Below are 19,753 nucleotides of genomic sequence, written 5' to 3'. Positions count from 1 at the left end.
AAGCTATATGCTTTGTTTGTGATGCACATATTTATTCAGAATGATTGTCTAAATACAATTTTTGTTAAAAAATAAATACCTTAAAATATCTGCTTATTCGCCTCATCCACATAGTGAACCGAAATATGACACAATGGCGCTTAACAGAACCGAAAATCCCAACGGCCAATTATTACCTCATATGTCATTATTCCGCCACAACTTTATTAAACATTGCACTGATATCACGGTTAAAATAAAGTACCCATTAATGAGTATCGAAAACACCCAATTCCATGTTTCATTCCTAGCTGTCACAAATTGGATACTTTTTGAATAAAGATCTGAGTAAAATATTACCCATCTCATTATTACTATTCAACCATAAAAATGGGTAAAACAATACTCATAAATGGCTGAAAAAAACTTTGCGCTTGTAGAGTGTCAAATAGCAATAATTGATTGTAAATGCACATAATTCCTTTTTATAAAGACAAAAAAGTTCGTGTTGTTGAATTGGTAAATTTTGGTAGTGCCAATGAAAGAAATTTGATTTCTGAATAGAACGTTTCATTTCTTCCAGGTTAGAAGAATATTCCGTTCATTGGAGAACCATAAACAATATTGAAACCGTTATTCTCCAACTGGCGGTATTTTAAACAACGGCTGTGGAACTTCCGGAATGGCCGATCATAAATACGTTACGGTTTTCCTACCCTTCTACTCCTGCCTGATCTGACATTGTTGAGGGTTGAAGAATATTTTGGCCAATCGAAACATTCAAATGCGAAGGCTCATGGAGCGAGTTTCGTCTGTGGTCGTTTTGGTGACGTTTCCGACATTATGGGAACCTGATAAAAGTAATGCAATTGGTTGCAAAATTCAATTTAATATTGATGGAAAACGTTTCTAAAACATATAATAAACAAGAACATTATAATTCTTAAAAGTGCGCTGGTTTTTCCATCATATCGAAGACTACATATAAAGAAGACTGATATCTCTTTCCTTCCCCCATACAAACGAGAAGCGACAGAGGTTACAGCGCCTCAATTGGAGGAAGGTAGGAAGCTTTATGTAAAAGTGTATATGTGTGTGTGCATCACTATGGGAAGTACCACCTTTACCCGCAAGTGGCGTTGCTGTTACTGTCTCCAGATTCTGGACAGAGTTGCCAGTCTTCTTGATATGCAGTCTTCGATCATATACAATACAAACTAGATTTCCTTAAAATATAAAAATGTTTTCCTATTGAAAATTACTCAAAACTGAGTACTTTTTTACCCATTTTCAATTCAATTCAATATATAAAATTGGGTAGACCCAATTTTTTGACGTATACAGTTAGTACCCATTATTGAGAATGTGATGTTAATTGTTAACCCAATAAATGAGTTTTCCCAGTTCTGGATGAAATGGGCATTACAATACTCATTAAAATAATGTTTTTTAACCTTGTATACTTTTAATTTAAGTGGAGAATCTATTTATCGTTAAGGGGAGTGTAAGGGTTTGAGCGTGAAATTTTTTTTTTAATTTTTTTTAGAACATTATGTGAAACGAATGGATCAAAACTTTTTTACATTATAGTCAGAGCCGGCGTGACTTTCTGGCTCTCTTGTCGAAGTCTCAGTTTTGCGCCCCTTTGTGTTAACTTTGTCATTATTTTTAGTTCGACTTTCAGACAATGATTTCGTATGTACATGGAAATGGCTGCGCTCTTCTAAGGCGGTGGCCACAAAGGCATTTGCAGTATTGTCAGCGAATATGCCGCGGTGAACATGAATCCCCCCGAAGAAAGACTTCAGATGTAAAGGTTTAAAGGATTTAACATAGACATGTGAATACAACATACGTTGTATAACATTCCACTGACACAAACTTGAGGAGCAGGTGTTTCAGCTCGATAACACCAAGTTCTTTCGTGAATTGGGAAGGTCAAAGTAATATTACATTCCATGAATCATGAGGATCACTACTGCCCATGATCGCAAATCAGTCCCATATAGGAAATCTCATAGAAAACGGGACAAATATGCGATCGTGGGCAGACTATTGCTTTGAGAATGCTGAAAAATAGGTATGCCTATTATGAGAGAGTCCATATGATCTAGGGTCGTAGGAATTTAAAGCGTTCCCTTTAAAGACGATCTAAGCAGTCTTGCAGGCAAATTAACCACGACAAATCATTATGCTCTTTTGGAAGAGTATCACTCTGATGATCCCTATGTGGGCAGTTGGAGTTAGAACTTGTCTGAGTTTCTCCTCGAGCAAAATTGTTTTTATCTCTTTCTATAGGATTTCTTCAATATAGCTATAAAAAAAACAAATTTGTTACTGATTAATTGTGTTTCCTTCATGTTGCTACCGACATGGTTTATTTGAACATAATACCTTTTTTATGACTTAGTAGATTTTAGCAATTGGATTCCTCACAACTAAAATTAAAGCGTGAACTTTGATGGAACATAAATATATTCGTACAATACAAACAAAAAAACAAAGCGAAATAAAAGCTATCAAATCATAAAAACAACAATGAAATAAATACTTAAGTTCTAGCGCGCCGACAATCGAACAAAATTAATCACAATAGTCTGCTGTCATTAGGGATTTTCTGCCTTTCTTCCATATTTCTGAAATACGTCTGAAGGCTGCCTAAAACTTCACTGGGTGAAATAAAGAAACTAATTGCAAAATATTTAAATATGTTATCTACGCGTACGATTTTTCGTACCACACTTGTTACTGATACAATATTATCTTCTAACCTTCGTTCTTGTTTCCACAGTGACGCTGCATGTTTTACAAACATGCATTATTTATGAACTAGACGTTAGCTTAATTCTAAAAAGTTCGTAAGTATAAAATATCTAAAAAATCTTTAATCAGTAAATGCAGTGTCAAATGAGAGATTTCTCCGCTCCGTGATTTTTTGTGTATTTGAGTTTTTGTTTGGATAAGTAGATCTCTTTCGAATACTATGTGTTGTTGTTGTAAAATACAGTAGGTTAGGTTTAGGAGTTGTGCAGAACTTAGTATATCCACGCAAGTTCGCATTATTTTGTGTGTTTGGCTTAATTTAGTTGTTGTAATGTTCGTGCTTCAAACTTTTGTAGCGATCCTTTTCGCTACTGTTTTCGGGTGGTTCACAATCGAATGACGCCATGGCTAATGTATTTTCGTTCAGAATACTGTTCGTTTGCAGAAACATGATAATTTTGTTGTTTTTCTCGTAAGGGCACGTGACTTGCTTCCATCCAATAAATTCGTTAACCTGCTTGGCCAGCTGCCAAAACTTTTCAAAATTTATATGGCCATTGGGTAATCTGGAAAAATATCGGCAATAAAGTTAATAATATGTACATTTAAGTATACAGTCCCTACACGATCAATACTATAGTCAATTCTTGAAAGTATTTACAACACTATTGATATGGCAATGGGAAAAATGGATTGACGATATGTATTCAAATGGGATTACCGATTTAAGGGTAATTTCATCAATTCGTCAATTGCCGTTCTACACATAATTGTCCCATGTGTAATAGCGTATCCCATAGAACATGGGGCAGTTATACGTATAGCGTCAGTCAGTACATCAATTGTATTGATCGCGTATGGTCTGCTAATCGTTTACATACTTGTTGGTACACCCTTCGTTTAGGAAGTACAGATCCTTGACTAGTAAGCTAAAAAATGGAATGACGATTCGCTGCCGTTCATCTGTAGCTCCTTCCGAGCGCCACATTGCAGCTTTGAGCGTTGATCGGTAGCTACTAAAATTGCTTGTTGGATCCATTTGGTGCTCCAAAATGGAAAATTTGGCGGACTGAATCTTTGCCCACTAGAAAAAAAATAAAGGTGTTGTTATGTAAACAGTAAGAACTCGAATAAAGAATCATACACACCGTTTTCTTTAGTCGAGTAATTGGCGATAAATTTAGTCCAGCGATTATCGCCATTAGCGTGTTGAAGTTTCCAATGTTGAACGATTCTCGAGCTGTTTCAATCCAAAATTCGATCACTCTAGCCCGCTGCTTTTTCTTAGAATGTTTGCATACCTCGGTCGCCACAATATAGGATAGCCTATTGAACCATTGTACGTACGATTCGAGATTACGAGTCTTTTTCATGTCCTTTATGGATGTCTCTACATTTGGATTCTCCTTGGCAAAGGCTTGTACAAATTCTTCCGGTCCTATGTAGGACAGTCGTTCGAGTTCAATGTGAGTCAGCTGATGTGCTAACACTGATGTACTTGGACACAGATCTGTAATGTCCGGGGTCGAAAGAGTTGAGCTGATTGACGAGATGCTGTTGACCGACGATGTCGAAGAGGACGTTTGATGGTGTATCGAAGAGCACGATTTTTCGGTGGCTTGATGAAAACTGTTGCTGCTGTTCCGAGAATCTGCTCGCTGATGTTTGGTATCCAATTCTTTGCTACCCTCAAGAACAATTTTGTCTAGAAATTCTTCATACTTTTCCAACGTTTTTAACCTTTGCAGAAGGTTTTGCAGCAAGGTTGAAACATCCGTTCGCAGTTTGCCATCGATAGAAATACACTTCTGGGTCATTGCGCGTACATGTTGCATCACTCGTTCATCACGGAAGTCATAGGGAAAGGTTTCGATCCATTCAGACAGCAACTGGATGAAGTTGCACGCAAAACGCCCGAGGCTCTGTGCCTTTTGCTGTAAGAAACATATTTCTATTAATTGTTTATATATGAGAAAAAGAAACGTTATTGGAAGCATGGTAAGCCACCAAATTTGGAGTACCTCAACGGTTGTTTGCTTATTTGTTGTATATCAGCATGGGGCATAGTTGTATGGAAACTTGTCTGCATCAAGCGAAATCAATTTTTTTGGTTCCAACTGTGCAAAATTTGGAATCGATTGGTTCTAAGTGAATTGCTTTGAAATTTGGTATGGATAAAACTACTTTTTTGCATTTTTATTTCTGTAAATCTCAGATTTTCATTAAGAATGCTACCAATAAATTATATGCATAAAACAGAATATGCGCCACAACATTGCCAAAGGAAGTCTGGCGCACAAATGTCTCTGAACAGTGTTATAGCTGCTCAAAGTGATGGTTCGATTTTAATACCAAATCTCATTTTTTGATAACACTGCCGGTGTACCAATGGTTAGGTTTTATAATGAAATAACATCGTAGTATTTTTATTTTGCCGAGTTGGTACGTTCAGGTGAAATATTCAAAACCTTTAGCTCAATTGCATAGTTAGATGATAAAAGAGCCAGAAAGGGGAGGTTTACTGAACGCTTGTATTAAAAAATGGACAATTTTCGAATGGATAGGGAAAAACGATAAAACATAGCTCATGATTCCACAAAAATGACGCCATTCCGGGCAGCCTTACTGCAGTTGGCTAGTACTTTGGCCATAGCCTCCGTATCTCGACGACCTTCTGGTCGCTGTCCGCACCGCCGAAAAGCACAAGCAGAATCTGTGTTGTATTTTGCAGCGACTAAAAAGTACGGATTCACGGTCGAGTGTCGTTTCTGTATGCGACAGGTGAAGTACCTGGGCCAAGCCTCTTGATACGAACGATATCCGCCCCGACCCAGACAAGGTTGAGGTTATCGTCAACATGCCTCAACCTCATGATGTTCCCACACTTCGATCGTACTTGGGTGCGTTTAACTATTACGGAAAATACATCCGCGAAATGCTCACACTTCGCCAACCGGTGGATGAACTGCTGAAGGAAAGTAACTGTTTCCAATGGTGTGATGCTTGTCAGCGTTCTTTTGGTCGTTTTAAGGAAATCCTTCAATCATCGCTTATGTCGCCTTGAGATAGTTGTGTCTGCAGATGCTTCAAACATGAGAATTGGCGCGTTGCATGCCGGTTTCCAGACGGATCAGGGAAAGAAATCTACCATGCACCCCAAAGGTTAACTCCAGACGAGTCTCGCTACAGCCAGATTTAGAAATAAGCCCTGGATCTGGTGAACGCGGTCACATAATTCCACAGAATGATCTACGGAAGGCATTTCGTTCTTCCGACGAATCGAAAGCTGGTGTTAGCGGTTTAGAGCATGCAGAATATCATACATACACAGCAAACCACCTCAAACGCTGCGCCCTAACTATGCTTCTGTACGACCTCCGCATCGAATATTTTTTCACTGATCATTTCGGACAATCTGATATTCTCTCGCGTTTTATTAACTTGCATGTTAAACCCGATGAGGAACATATCATTGCATCGATTGAGATCGAAACAGTTATCTGCAACATCGTCTGTCAGTCCATTGAGCGTCTCCCTGTGACGTCAATCAAGCATTTCCCTGGCCCGTTAACAGAAATTTCTTGAGCAACTACACAAGGGGGCACTCGGGTTTCGCTCGTATGCGATCATTACCACGCAATTACGTTTAGTGGCCAAACATCGATCCCTCTTGATATTCTTTTAGGCGCTTGGGGTATTAAGCCGTCTGAAGACGCCTCTATCTCGGTAACAGCGCCACTGCCAGCTGAACCAGAAGGATTGAACGAATTGCAGCGAGAGTTCTTACGAGAGCTCTTCGAGCCGGTTAGCCAGCAACGTCACGCACGGGTTCCGTCAGACATCCACACCCTGCTGAACACCAGTGTTTGTTACGATAACACCTCGCCTACCTTCACATCGTAACAATATTGTTCGAAAGACTTCTTCGATCTAATTTCATGTGAATCTAAGGATACATTCGACCTAGTGGTATTTGGCCTGGCGGCATTCGACTTGATGACCCATCACTGATATTCTGCTACATATTAGTAAGTCATAGTTCACTCACTGTCTGATTAACGGAAAGTTCGATACACCACTTTTATAAGTTGTTACGTTCATTCTTGATGACGACCAGAACATCAATAATATTCTTTAGGTCTAAATGGTTGGTTCACTGATTTTAGGATTTATAATACTACACTCAGGTTTTTTTTACGCGGGGGATACAGGCCGCGTAAATGAAAACCGCGTAAATTCCAAAAACGGCGTAAATGAAAACCGCGTAAATTTCAAAATCCGCGAAAATGAAAACCGCGGTTATTTCAAAATCCGCGTAAATGAAGACCGCGTATATTTAAGAATCCACGTTAATGGGAACCTCGTTAATGGATACAGTGTAAATTTCAAAATCCGTGTAAATGAAAGCCGCGTAAATTTCAGAATCCGCTTAAATGAAAACCGCGTAAATTTCAAAAACGTCGTAAATAAAAACCGCGTAAATTTCAAAATCCGCGAAAATGAAAACCGCGTAAATTTTAAAATCCGCGTAAAAAGTACCACGCAAAAAAACTGCGTGAAAAAACCTGAGTGTATTTCGCTTGCTTCGGATACACTCAACATAGCGGCTGTGTGGTATCCGGTGCATAAACAAAGAATTAATCCTTACGACAAAAGAATATGAAAAACTTGGATCAGAGGGTCATTCGAATATAATTTGACTAAAAAAGAATGCTAATCGCTGTAAGCTGCGGAGAATCCGTCTTCGAAAATGTTGCAAATAGTATCGAGCAAGTACGATACCCATACGAAGCCTAAAGCAACAAACAATGCCCTGATTTCAGGTCCGTAAGCTGTTCGCCCTGGCGCTGACGAAACTCGATGATTGATGATGAAACCTAAACGATATCCGATTTTATACGAGTTCCGCGACTCAAAAAAAATGAATTGGCAAGGAATCTGTTCCTGTGGCAAGAAAACCAGCGTTTTCGTGACAGATAACGCTATGAATTTGGAAGTATATTAAGTTCCTCAATAAACGGATGTTACCCTTTATTAAGTTTCATAATGGTCCGTAACGTTTTGGATGAACTTAACCCAAGCAAGCTTCTTATAATGGACATAAATTAATCTAGAGCCCATAAACAAATTGCATAGCGTGTATTTAGTTTCAATTCCACGTTCTTTCAATTATCAAGCTAGACCGAGTTCACACATTAAACATCTATGCACTTGAAGTTATCAGATTTGCATGTACTTCAAAGTAGCTAGAAAATTCATGTAGAATTTAAATAATTTAAATAATAATAAATAAATAAACATACATGGCCAAACAAGCAAACAACTCGCTACAATTACAATGGATTCGTGTAGTATGCAACATAACGATAACCGGAAGAAGCTTCTAATAACCCTTCGGAAGTCGCGTAGTATGCTGAATTCACTCAGTAAATAATTGTAGTGAGATTGTCTTAGATGGCCGTTCAAATGTTGATGTAGACTCGAATTCTGGAGGTTTTCTGGTATTATATTCTAAACCGCCGAACAAAGTTTTGATTGTTTCGCTTAATCGACGTACGTACCTGGGTAGCGACACCATTGTTGTTGTTGCTTAGATGAACATTAAGCTGTTGCTGTTGATGGCAAATATCACATATTTGTTGGAGAAGCTCGTGCGGTTTAATAAACAGTCGTGCACTTAACAGAAATGCGAATAGATACGACTGGTCCGGATAGTACTCATCCGTTGGCACCATATGCTTGATAAGCGTTTCTAGCGTGCCGGAAATAAGATTCCCATCCCGATACACCAGACACTGAAATAGATTGAAAACAATGGAATTGCTGATACTTAACAATAAAATTACACTTACGTTGTCATCGTTGAGACTGGGATCATCGGTTCCACTCGCGCTAGCGTCATGCTGTGAAGAAACAAATAAAAACAAGATAGACTATTAGTTTTGCCTGGATGGTTGCGGCCATCAATAAGTTTGCGTAATTTATGTTGGGAGATGGGGTTAATTTAACATGTATAAAGGAAGTTAGCACACTGCAAAAAATATGAAATTTATGTAAATCGAACATCTCATCGGTAGTGAATGAATCTAAATCTTGATTATTCCGCATACTATACGTATTGGAAACGGATTAGTGGTGATCGTTATTACAAGTAGTATCATTATTAGTATAGTATTCATACATTCTTTGGCACGTGTTTCTGCGGTCTGCTTCGCAGCAGCGTACGGTTGCGTTTCTTATGCGGAGTTGTCGACTTTGCGCAACCGCTCTGCGGAATGGCGGCGAAATCTGGCACGTCATGGAATGAAGTTGGTGGTGAAAATTCACACCCAAGGGATGAATCGGTCTGCATTGAGTTGGTAGTGTTAGTTTTGGAGATGTCACTGAAGGGATAATACTCATGACCACCGCCAATACCACTACTGTAGACTGAAGTGAGTGTAACCTCGTCGTTTCCGGAATCACAGCTTATACTTTGCTTGTTTGATGATATCTTGGTGTACGATTTGTTTGAGTCTTTTGCTTTTTGGTGCATAGGCGTTATCTGACAAACGAAGTTGTCATACGAAGTGTTCGAAACATTACTAACGGGTCTGGATGACGAATAGTTGGACTCGGCAGATGAAGATGTGGACGATTCAGTACAAGTTGAGCTTTGGCGTATTGGATGGTTATGAGCGTTTTCGGTGGAAGACTCATTTGTTACTAAGTACAATCCGTTTTTGAGCTGGTTGGAAAGCATATCTTCCACTGTGGCAGTGTTAATAATTTCCTGTTGCTTTTTCTTCTTAAGCCTGCTAACCGGCTCCCAGATTTCACTAGAAGTGCTGGTGTAGTAATTATTCTCTTTCGTCTCACAGGATCGTTCGTCCAGTACACGACCATTTCGGGCAATCGTGATGTCCTCGGTCGTAACAGTACTAGTTTTAACACTCAAAGATGTTTCAAGTTGCACAGGTTGTCGTAAGACGCCGGCTCGAAAAAGTAATTGATTGAGCATTTCGCACGAGGGAATTTCGCCAGCTATAAGGGCTTTCTTGATGGCATTGCCATCGGACCCTTCCAGTGTAACGGGCACGCCATTAATAAGCAGTACTTCTTCCTCTCTGATCGTCTGTGTTTTCTCGCAGTCCACCACTTGAATGTTAGCGCCCAGCATAGATTCCACCGTCTTCAGGATTTCATCATCCATAGCTTAGCGCAGCCAGAAGGTTCTAAAAGAGATGATGGAAATAATGTAGCATTATAGAAAGTGTTTTCATATTTGTATATAGACTGAAACATGAGTACCTCCTTTGCTGTAGATTTTCTGAAATATTACATTTTATATTATATTTCTATTGTTATAAAAAACTAAATTCTAGAGTAAAGTTTTTGGTAGCAATATTTAAGGTAACCCTTAAATTTCTGACTGTGGTTTACCCAGTGAGCTCCACGGCTTCCATGGTTTATATTAACTTACGTTACACGTTAACACCAATACGACCCAAAACTTGTACAAACTAAATTGTAGCATAAGCACAATTGATAATGTACCTACATTCCATCACATCGAACTGGAGAGAGTGACACATATCAAATACAAAAACGACAAAATGGTTTTACCCCTTTACCCATAGTACCAACTGGCAACGATCTCCCTTTTTTATTTTTTTCTTTGATTACTTTGAACTAAACAATATCCGACCTGAACTCTTATTTTTTGCGTCAAAACATGGATTCTTCTTCTCGTCGAATATAAAAATTATCAAAATAGTCGTCCTGGACTCACGTTTTCATCGTTCTCCCGCAACTGTTTTAGTAGACCATCAAAGAAACCAAGCTGAACATCAGCGTGACTCATCCGCGTACCGGCCACTCAACCAACCATTTGCACGCATGCTTCACGTTTTTTTATCTCTTTGTTTCATTTTAAATTTCATCGTATTTCGCGGCGCTGTAGCTCCCTCGGAAGAACACTTCCTCTGGCGTAAAACGCAGTCAACTGGAGCTTCCATAGCCTCTTCTGTATACCTACGTTCATTAATTGAACACGATTATGAGATATCTGTTTTTGCTATACCGGTGCGAGCCATGTGCTGCCGATGCGTGTCGAGTCACGAGAGCCGGCTTTTTTATTATTGAGGATAGGTTATCATATAGCATCTGATTTGGGCTTTAATTAAAAAATTAATATCAAAAAACTATAAGATTTTCGCATGAAATTCGCCCACATTACTACAATTTGTACTTGAACATACCTTTTCTCAAAAAGTTCAGCACATATGGGTTTTACGGGTTTCTACTAGAGATGGGTGAGTGAATCATGAACCGATCAAAAGAATCGACTCTTGAAAAGGAGGAACTTAGCCGTAATAATTTTTTGAAGAGTTGCGAGTCTTTAAAAAACTGTCTTTGAGCGATTTAGTGGAATGTATAATAATTTTAAGACTGGATTTTTATAAAAGTTGTAGTTTCATTTTAATGCTGGACTGATTGATGATTATAATGCAAGATGCTAGCGCCTGTAGTGAGTTAGTTATGCAGCTCCCTGTACCTTTAGATCAAATAATCGAATAATTAAGCGCGATGAAGACAAAGGGGGCACTTATATGTACATATGGGGTCAAAAATCCACTGAAATCAATATCACACAGATATTTCATCAATCTTCCCAAATGAGTCACTGAATCGATCAAAAGAATCGACTCTTTTTTGCTAGTGAATCGGTTACGATTCGCTCTCGAAATTAAATCAGTTTGCCCATCTCTATATCAAAAGTCCTCGTAGCCTTTTTAAGAGTGATCCAACTGGAGCTGTAGAGCTTGGTTCTTGGAGGGGCTCCCTGTCAGAATCCCTTGCTACTATTGCAAACGAGATGGAAAACACTGCTTCAGGTCGCGGACTGTGATTTAGATTGTAATATTGGGTGTACGGTTGAGATACCAGGACGTGGAGATGTCATGATCACGTAGAAACAAGCGTTTATATGTTCGCGTTTATAAGTTTATAAATTCATAAGGTTACAAACGTTAATTTAATAAATGGGGCGCTACGTTTGCGAGATTGCAAGCGTAGGTTTTCGTGGATTCTCGCAATAGCATGTTCGCGTTTGTGACTAGGATTGTGTTATCGCGTAGGGATTGAGCGTTTGTATGTAAACGGGTTTGGCATTTCATGGACATGAGTGTGCAAGATCCAAAGATCGATACTGCAAAAATACTGCTGTTTTTTCGTTGCAATCGCCTTGGTTCTCAGAACTTCCAAGCAAACTTCCCGCGAAAAAGGATTATGAAAATCTACCCTCAACAAAAAATAAGAGTTTTTCAAACATTCCTTTGGATTCCATGGAATGTGAAGGATTTCCCTATTCTGGTGAAGGCTATATGGTTCGACAATAAAATGGAAGACCCCTGCCCTCCCACTTATCTCCACCAGTTTATTTTAGCCGAGTACAGCTTTATTCGTTATCCGGAGAGAATAGAATACCATACCTTAAGCCAAACTCAATGAAACTGAGGATGAAAGAGTTAGGAAAGACTGAAAAGAGACAGCCGTGAGGATCTTTTAACAGTGACATTTCTCCGAATTGCATTCGATAAGTATTGAGACCCGAAGGCTCTATACAATGAGCCGAAGCATCGTTCGCGAGACCACCTCTGCAATTGCGCTTTTTTCTTTGATTTTTACCCATATTTAAGGAAATAGAAGAGCGCTTCTCGCTGCTGTCACGCATTAACAGTTTGATCAAAACATGAAATTAAATCCAATTTTGTACTAGCACTTATTCAAAATGAAATCTTAGAATTCATCTTCTATGGCCCTAATAAAAATAATCGACAAAATATTCCTATATTTCTCCTACTTTTTGCGATGGTTCACATCTCCCCACCAAACTGTTATATCTCAAACAAGATAAAGATTATTTTAAATTGCTTCAGCATGTCGATGTATTAAGGTGTCCAGTTCAAATATTGAAAATCGATCAATGCTTATGGTAGTTATTCCACAGACTAACGGACATAACACTATTAGGGAATTATCTAAAAAAACATCTATCCGGCAATTTTCCCAAAACACTAGCTCCACCTTTTATTCACGGTCCCAAACGCTCATTTGCTGGTGGGTTATCCCCCAGGTTTGGGAACAATTTTTCACTAGTGGTCTATCCCCCATATACTTTCTCATCTGTCAGTGGCGCCATAATTGCAAATGTGGCCACAGTCCCAACTACAAATGTATTTAAAATGACCGTTAAAGCGGGCGAAGCATTGTTTTTGAGTATTATGTCTGTTAGTCTGTGGTTATTCTCTGAAAACAAAACTATGTTCACAACTCCCCGCCACCCCCTACTTATGATCCGATAACGTCTATTTGAGCTCGTTGGGTACGTATCCTTCCTAAACAAGGCAAGATAGATTCATAGTTGCTGTACGTTTATGCTGAAGATTCATTAGTGCTACTCTAACAATACTCGATCACAGTAGGTACTACACATTTCATCATCAGCACTTATTGTACAGTAACTAGAAGATATCAAACACGTTGGCTTATAATCACCTATAGCGAATCCTAAAATAAGTATAAGGGACATGCTTACCATTTGAATCTCACGAGTTGCAAAGAAATTCGAAGAGATTCGCTTAACATAGCCCACGACACTCCATACGCGATTGGCATATCATGCCATTCATTCCGGGAAAGATTGTTATCAACCTTCTCGTAGACTACATCTGTTGTTAGTCGCCTCTTACGATATGAGAAAAGAAACCCAGTTCACATGCTTAACCAGATTTATATTATCGCGACGGCCACAAGCGTTTCTAAGTTGTTTGATCGCTTGGGTGTTTTTATATCGCGTATGCTAGCGTGTGTACAACTTCCCGTTTTTGCTTTTGTTTACGTAACCGTGTCGATGTTTGCATAATCGCGTGGGCTTTTGAATGCTTGCTTGGGTCGTCAATATAATCTTTTTAGTGGTATCCAACGGTGACAACAGATTTGATCTACTTAATTTCCCCGCTAGGTACTAAAGCAACAATCAAATGTGTTGGGTGGCAGCGGCGGTTGTATTAGAGGCAGAGGTACGATCACTGCCACCAATGCGATAATCTTGTGTTCTTCTTGGGGCGTCACCATAGCCCAGGGATAGAATAAGAGTTTGTGCATTGCGCCGGAGTCCAAAGGGTTGTAGGTTCGGATCTTGCCTGTGGGATTTTTTTTTACATAATTGTTTTTGTTTAACTCACCATTTCGATCTGCTTTCCACCAAAAAAGTCTAAGATAAGGTATTGGTACTTACATCAAAACACAACAAATTAATTAATTGGTTATTATTAGATTATTAGAGTACGATTCTTGATCGCGTGATCTAGGGTGTTGGTGCTTGAGACCGCGTTTATAAATCCAAGCGTTTGCGAGATCGTGGGCGTAGGTATGCGTAAATGATCGCGTTTGCAACCGGGTTTCAATTATCGCGAAAAGCTCGAGCGTTTGTATGTTATTTTGCGCGTCCTTTTTATCGCGTGTATATCGTGTATGGCTAGCGCGGTTGGGATTTCACGAATACGCGAATGCTACTATGTTTCAAGAGCAAAAGAAGGACAGCGCAATAATTAGACATTTATTGAGTAAAGTTCAGATGGACGTACGACTCGTATAGTAAAATATATTAAAGGCATTAAATATTGTGAGAATTATGCGCAGAAAACAACCCTATCAGCAAACAACTGTAACAGAAAAACGAAAAATCACAATCGAAACTAATCAGGTGACGAGTAACCCAGCGCATACCACGTGAAACAAACAATATAAGAGACTGACAAATACAGCTACAAAACGGATCTCCATCTTTGCGAACGAAGTCGATAGTTTTTTTTTTTTTTTTTTTTTATATCTTAAAATACGTTTATTTAGGCCCAAATGCTGTAGCTTAACGAGGCCGATAATTCATTTTTTTTATATTACATGTCACATGTTAGTGGGGGAAGGGAAAGCCGTATTTAGGGGCGGCTTGCTCCCCTCTTATGTAAGTAAAGGAAAAAGGTAGGAAGTGGGATACATATTGTGTAATTGACATCGTCGTTTGCTGATTGATCATTGTGGCGGATATGCACACTTTGTTGTAGTGTTGTAGTTTCCAGCCTGTAATCGCAGGGGCGAGGGGAGGGTCGATATTTCGGATAATTATTGGCACTCTTTATCATCTGCATGTGCGGTATGTCATGATGTTCTGGATAGACGGTTATCAAGAAGAGTGTGCACCGAAGACTCGTGAAGCAATGCCATATTGTAGATACAGGGATAGGTTGGTGAGATTCTACTGTGAATGAGAGAGGGTAAAATATATTAAACTTGGACATCAATGGTTTTCAAAAAGATATAGATAAGAAAAATATAGGGGTGGTCACGGCTTGCCAGGACGTCCCGGACTGGCACATAGGGTGATCTACCTCGGGCCCGAAGGGAATCTATTAGTTGGGACCTGGCAACACAGTACTCTGCGCACAGCCAAACAACATGCTCGATGTCGTGATAGCCGTTCTCACAAACACAATGATTATTTTCAGCAAGCCCTATACGACGGAGATGCGCGTCGAACGAGTAATGGTTGGACATGATCCTTGACATCGTACGAATAAAGTCCCGGTTCACATCCAACCCCTTAAACCAAGCATTCGTTGATACCTTCGGGATAATGGAATGTAGCCACCGTCCCAGATGCCCATTGCTCCATGAGGTTTGCCAACTATCGAGCGTCCTCTGACGAGAGATACTGAAAAATTCGTTGAAGCAAATTGGTCTTTCGTAAGTGTCGCCTTCTAATGCGCCCACCTTGGCTAAAGAGTCCGCCTTCTCATTGCCCGCAATAGAACAATGTGACGGGACCCAAACCAAGGTAATCTGGTAAGATTTTTCAGATAAAGCACTCAGATATTCCCGTATTTTCCCCAGGAAATACGGTGAGTGCTTTCCAGGCTTCGCCGCACGGATGGCCTCAATGGAGCTGAGACTATCCGAAACGATGAAGTAATGGTCTGAGGGCAGGGTGTCAATGATCCCGAGAGTATACTGAATGGCAGCTAATTCTGCGACGTAAATTGAAGCAGGATCATTGAGTTTGAATGAGGCAGCAAGATTTTCGTTGAAGATACCGAAGCCTGTGGACCCGTCGAGAATTGATCCGTCAGTGTAGAACATTTTGGCGCAGTCGACTTGATGGTATTTGTAATAGAAAATATTTGGGACCACTTGTGGGCGAATATGATCCGGAATTCCACAAATCTCTTCCTTCATGGATGTATCGAAAAATACAGTTGGATCAGAAGTATCTAAGAGATGAGCACGGTTGACGTTATATGTACATGAATTGATGTTCTGTGCCATGTAATCGAAGTACAAGGACATGAATCGGGTCTGAGAATTAAGCTCGACAAGCCTTTCGCAATTTGCAATCACCAATGGGTTCAGAATATCGCATCGAATGAGCAATCGATATGAGAGGTCCCAGAATCGATTTTTCAGCGGAAGAACGCCCGCCAGCACTTCGAGACTCATCGTATGGGTCGAGTGCATGCAACCCAAGGCAATACGCAAGCAACGGTACTGGATTCGCTCCAGTTTGATGAAGTGTATGTTCGCAGCGGAGCGAAAGCAGAAACATCCGTACTCCAACACTGATAATATCGTTGTTTGGTACAACCTGATTAGGTCTCCTGGATGGGCACCCCACCATGTTCCAGTTATTGTACGGAAAAAGTTGATCCTTTGTTGGCACTTCTGTTTCAGATACCTAATGTGACATCCCCAGGTACCTTTAGAGTCGAACCATACCCCGAGATGTTTGAATGTTGAAGCTTGAGCAATAGTTTGATTCATTAATTGAAGCTGTAGTTGCGCTGGTTCACGCTTTCTAGAAAATACGACTAGCTCAGTTTTCTCCGTGGAGAACTCGATACCCAGTTGGAGAGCCCAAGCAGACAAATTGTCCAAGGTATTTTGCAGTGGTCCTTGCAAGTCGACGGCTTTAGGACCTGTAATAGAGACCACACCGTCATCTGCAAGCTGCCTTAGCGTGCAGGAATTGACAAGACATTCGTCAATGTCATTCACGTAAAAATTGTACAGGAGAGGGCTTAGACATGAGCCCTGGGGAAGGCCCATGTAGCTAAATCGTGATGTCGATAAATCGCCATGCGAGAAATGCATTTGTTTTTCAGACAACAGGTTTAGCAAAAAGTTATTTAAAATTGGCGAAAGACCATGCTGGTGCAACTTCTCATAAAGAATGTTGATCGAAACTGAATCGAAAGCCCCCTTAATATCCAAGAATACTGATGCCATCTGCTCTTTGTTAGCATATGCCATTTGAATTTCTGTTGAGAGCAACGCAAGGCAATCGTTCGTCCCTTTGCCTTTGCGGAAGCCAAATTGTGTATCTGACAGTAAGCCATTTGTTTCGACCCAATTGTCGAGCCGAAACAGGATCATTTTCTCGAACAACTTCCGGATACAGGACAGCATTGCAATCGGACGATACGAATTGTGGTCGGAGGCTGGTTTTCCTGGTTTTTGGATGGCGATGACCCTCACCTGTCTCCAGTCATGTGGGACAATGTTACCCTCAAGAAACCTATTAAATAAATTCAACAAGCGTCTTTTGGCAGAGTCTGGCAGATTCTTCAATAAGTTGAATTTAATTCTATCTGGCCCCGGGGCTTTATTGTTACATGATAAGAGAGCTAGTGAGAACTCCACCATCGTAAACGGTGTTTCGTTCGCGGTATTGTAAGGCGACGCGGCGCGGTAGATTTTCTGTGCCGGGGCGGAATCCGGACAAACCTTCTTGGCGAAATCGAATATCCAACGGTTTGAATATTCCACGCTCTCGTTAGTACTGTTTCGGTTTCGCATACGTCGGGCCGTGCCCCAAAGAGTGCTCATCGATGTTTCTCTTGTTAACCCGTCGACAAACCGGCGCCAGTAACTGCGTTTCTTAGCTTTCATTAAATTTTTCATTCGCTTTTCTAATATCGCGTACACTCGATAACTAGCAACTAACCCGTCGTTCCGGAAAGTTTTATACGCGGCAGCTTTCTCCGCGTACACGTCTGAGCACTCTTTGTCCCACCACGGGTTGGGAGAACGTTTTTGGGTGTTCACGTCGGGTACTCGTTTCGTCTGAGTTTGAATCGCGCTATCGAGAATCGAGTTGGACAAAAACTTATATTCTTCCTCCGGGGGAAGTACCTGTGTTGAATCGATAGTTTTGGATATCTCAGCAGCGTAGCTCTTCCAATCAATGTTTCGTGTGAGGTCGTAGGGAACATTGATTGGTGCCGATGGTCTTGAACCAGTGGTGATTGCAATTACAATTGGTAAGTGGTCACTACCGTGGGGATCAGATATTACCTTCCACTTGCAATCTAACCGTAGTGATGTCGAGCATAAAGATATGTCCAGTGCACTTGCTTGCGCAGGTGGTCTAGGAATCCGTGTCATTTCCCCTGTGTTCAGAATTGTCATATTGAAGTTGTCACAAAGGTCTTGAATTGTCGAAGATCGATTATCGTCGTATAGACAGCCCCACCCCGTACCGTGAGAGTTAAAGTCTCCAAGAAGCAGGCGGGGCGAGGGAAGGTGTTCAATCACGTTGGAGAATCTTCGATATCCCATCATGGCCCTAGGAGGAATGTAAATAGAAGCAATGCAAAGATCTTTGCCTTTGATTGTTGTTTGACAAGCGACAACTTCAATGCCTGGCGTCGAAGGGAGGTTGATTCGATTGAAGGAGTAGCACTTTTTGATCCCTAAAAGTACCCCCCCATATGAGTCTTCTCGATCCAAGCGGATAATGTTAAAATCGTGGAAGTTGAGGTTTATATTAGAAGTTAGCCATGTTTCACATAGGGAAAATGCATCACAATGATTGTAATTTAGCAAGTGTTTTAATGAATCAATTTTGGGGATAATACTTCTGCAGTTCCACTGTAAAACAGTGATCAGATCCCTGATTCCGTCTAATAAGTTAGCCATCGAAGGATACGATCGCTGTAAGGAGGGGCCATTGTTCAGTCAACTGTTTTAAAAATGTTCTTACTGTTGGTAGAATAGCAACCAGCAAGCTTTTCATAGGATCGGTAATGTTGAAAGCTGTGAATATCCAGTCCACAATGTCAGAAAATTTAAGGAATCCCGTTTTAGGTTGAGTTTCTGACTGTAAAATTGGAGCACTTGGGATTTTTGGTGCCCCGGGGAGTGCTGGGAACTCCTGGTTGTATCTCAATTTCCCAAAACCAGGAGGTATTATCTTCGGATTTGTACCAGCACTTCCAGTTGATGAATTATTTTTATTTTGTACCCTTGTTTGGGACAACCTAGGACCCTTACGAGGAAGTTCAGGTGAGTTTTGTTTAGGTCTTTTCCTAGAGTTTCCAAGCGGAGCCAAAGAATGCCCCTCGCAAGGGTCGTTAGAGGCGTTATCGTCAGTTGGCAAGAGAGCGAATGGGTTTTCGGAGATAAGTGGAACAGCTCTTTTAAGCATTTCTGCGTAAGAGCGTCTGGAGCGATCTTTGGCGGATCGCTTCAGTTTATCCGCGCGAAGTTTGTACGTTGGACATGTCAAAAGTGCATGCGGATTCTCCCCACAGTAAACACACTTCTCAGCGGGGCTACTGCAAGTATCATCCGCATGGCGTTCCCCACATTTACCGCACCGTTGCTTGTTGCTACAGTAGGTGGCCGTGTGACCTAGCTGCTTGCAATTGGAACAATTCATGACCCGCGGTACAAACAGGCGTACAGGTAGACGAGCTCCTCCCACTTCAACGTAGCTCGGAAGTGCAGATCCGGCGAAGGTTACGCGAAACGAGTCTGATGGATAGTAATTACCATCTTCGATGGACTTTGAGTGCAATTGCTTGCACTCCAAAATCTTAACTGATTGAAGGTTAGGGTCCTTAAAGCGGCCAGCCCCATCATTCATCAGATCATCGACAGTTAGACCCGCATCACTTACCACACCGTCGATCTC

General features: G+C 40.6%; 1 protein-coding gene across 5 annotated transcripts in view; it reads right to left on the bottom strand.

Annotated features, from left to right (window-relative positions):
• Positions 1-2,309: 2,309 nt before the first annotated feature.
• LOC131676632 (ras-GEF domain-containing family member 1B-like) overlaps positions 2,310-19,753 on the bottom strand; it is a 94,331-nt gene continuing 76,887 nt past the window's right edge. For 3 of the 5 annotated variants that reach the window (XM_058955873.1, XM_058955855.1, XM_058955864.1), the window contains 6 exons: positions 8,924-9,956; positions 8,595-8,645; positions 8,304-8,537; positions 3,891-4,676; positions 3,624-3,826; positions 2,310-3,308 (listed from right to left, as the gene is read on the bottom strand). In XM_058955873.1, the coding sequence (XP_058811856.1) occupies positions 3,062-3,308; positions 3,624-3,826; positions 3,891-4,676; positions 8,304-8,537; positions 8,595-8,645; positions 8,924-9,934 (2,532 nt within the window). In that variant the 5' untranslated portion in view covers positions 9,935-9,956 and the 3' untranslated portion in view covers positions 2,310-3,061. The remainder of the gene's footprint in view (positions 3,309-3,623; positions 3,827-3,890; positions 4,677-8,303; positions 8,538-8,594; positions 8,646-8,923; positions 9,957-19,753) is intronic. The other 2 variants (XM_058955847.1, XM_058955838.1) reach the window with 1 other exon arrangement.

This window comes from Topomyia yanbarensis, chromosome 1 (genome assembly GCF_030247195.1).
Source record: "Topomyia yanbarensis strain Yona2022 chromosome 1, ASM3024719v1, whole genome shotgun sequence".
Taxonomy (NCBI): Eukaryota; Metazoa; Arthropoda; class Insecta; order Diptera; family Culicidae; genus Topomyia; species Topomyia yanbarensis.
This window is presented reverse-complemented; position numbering and strand designations above follow the sequence as displayed.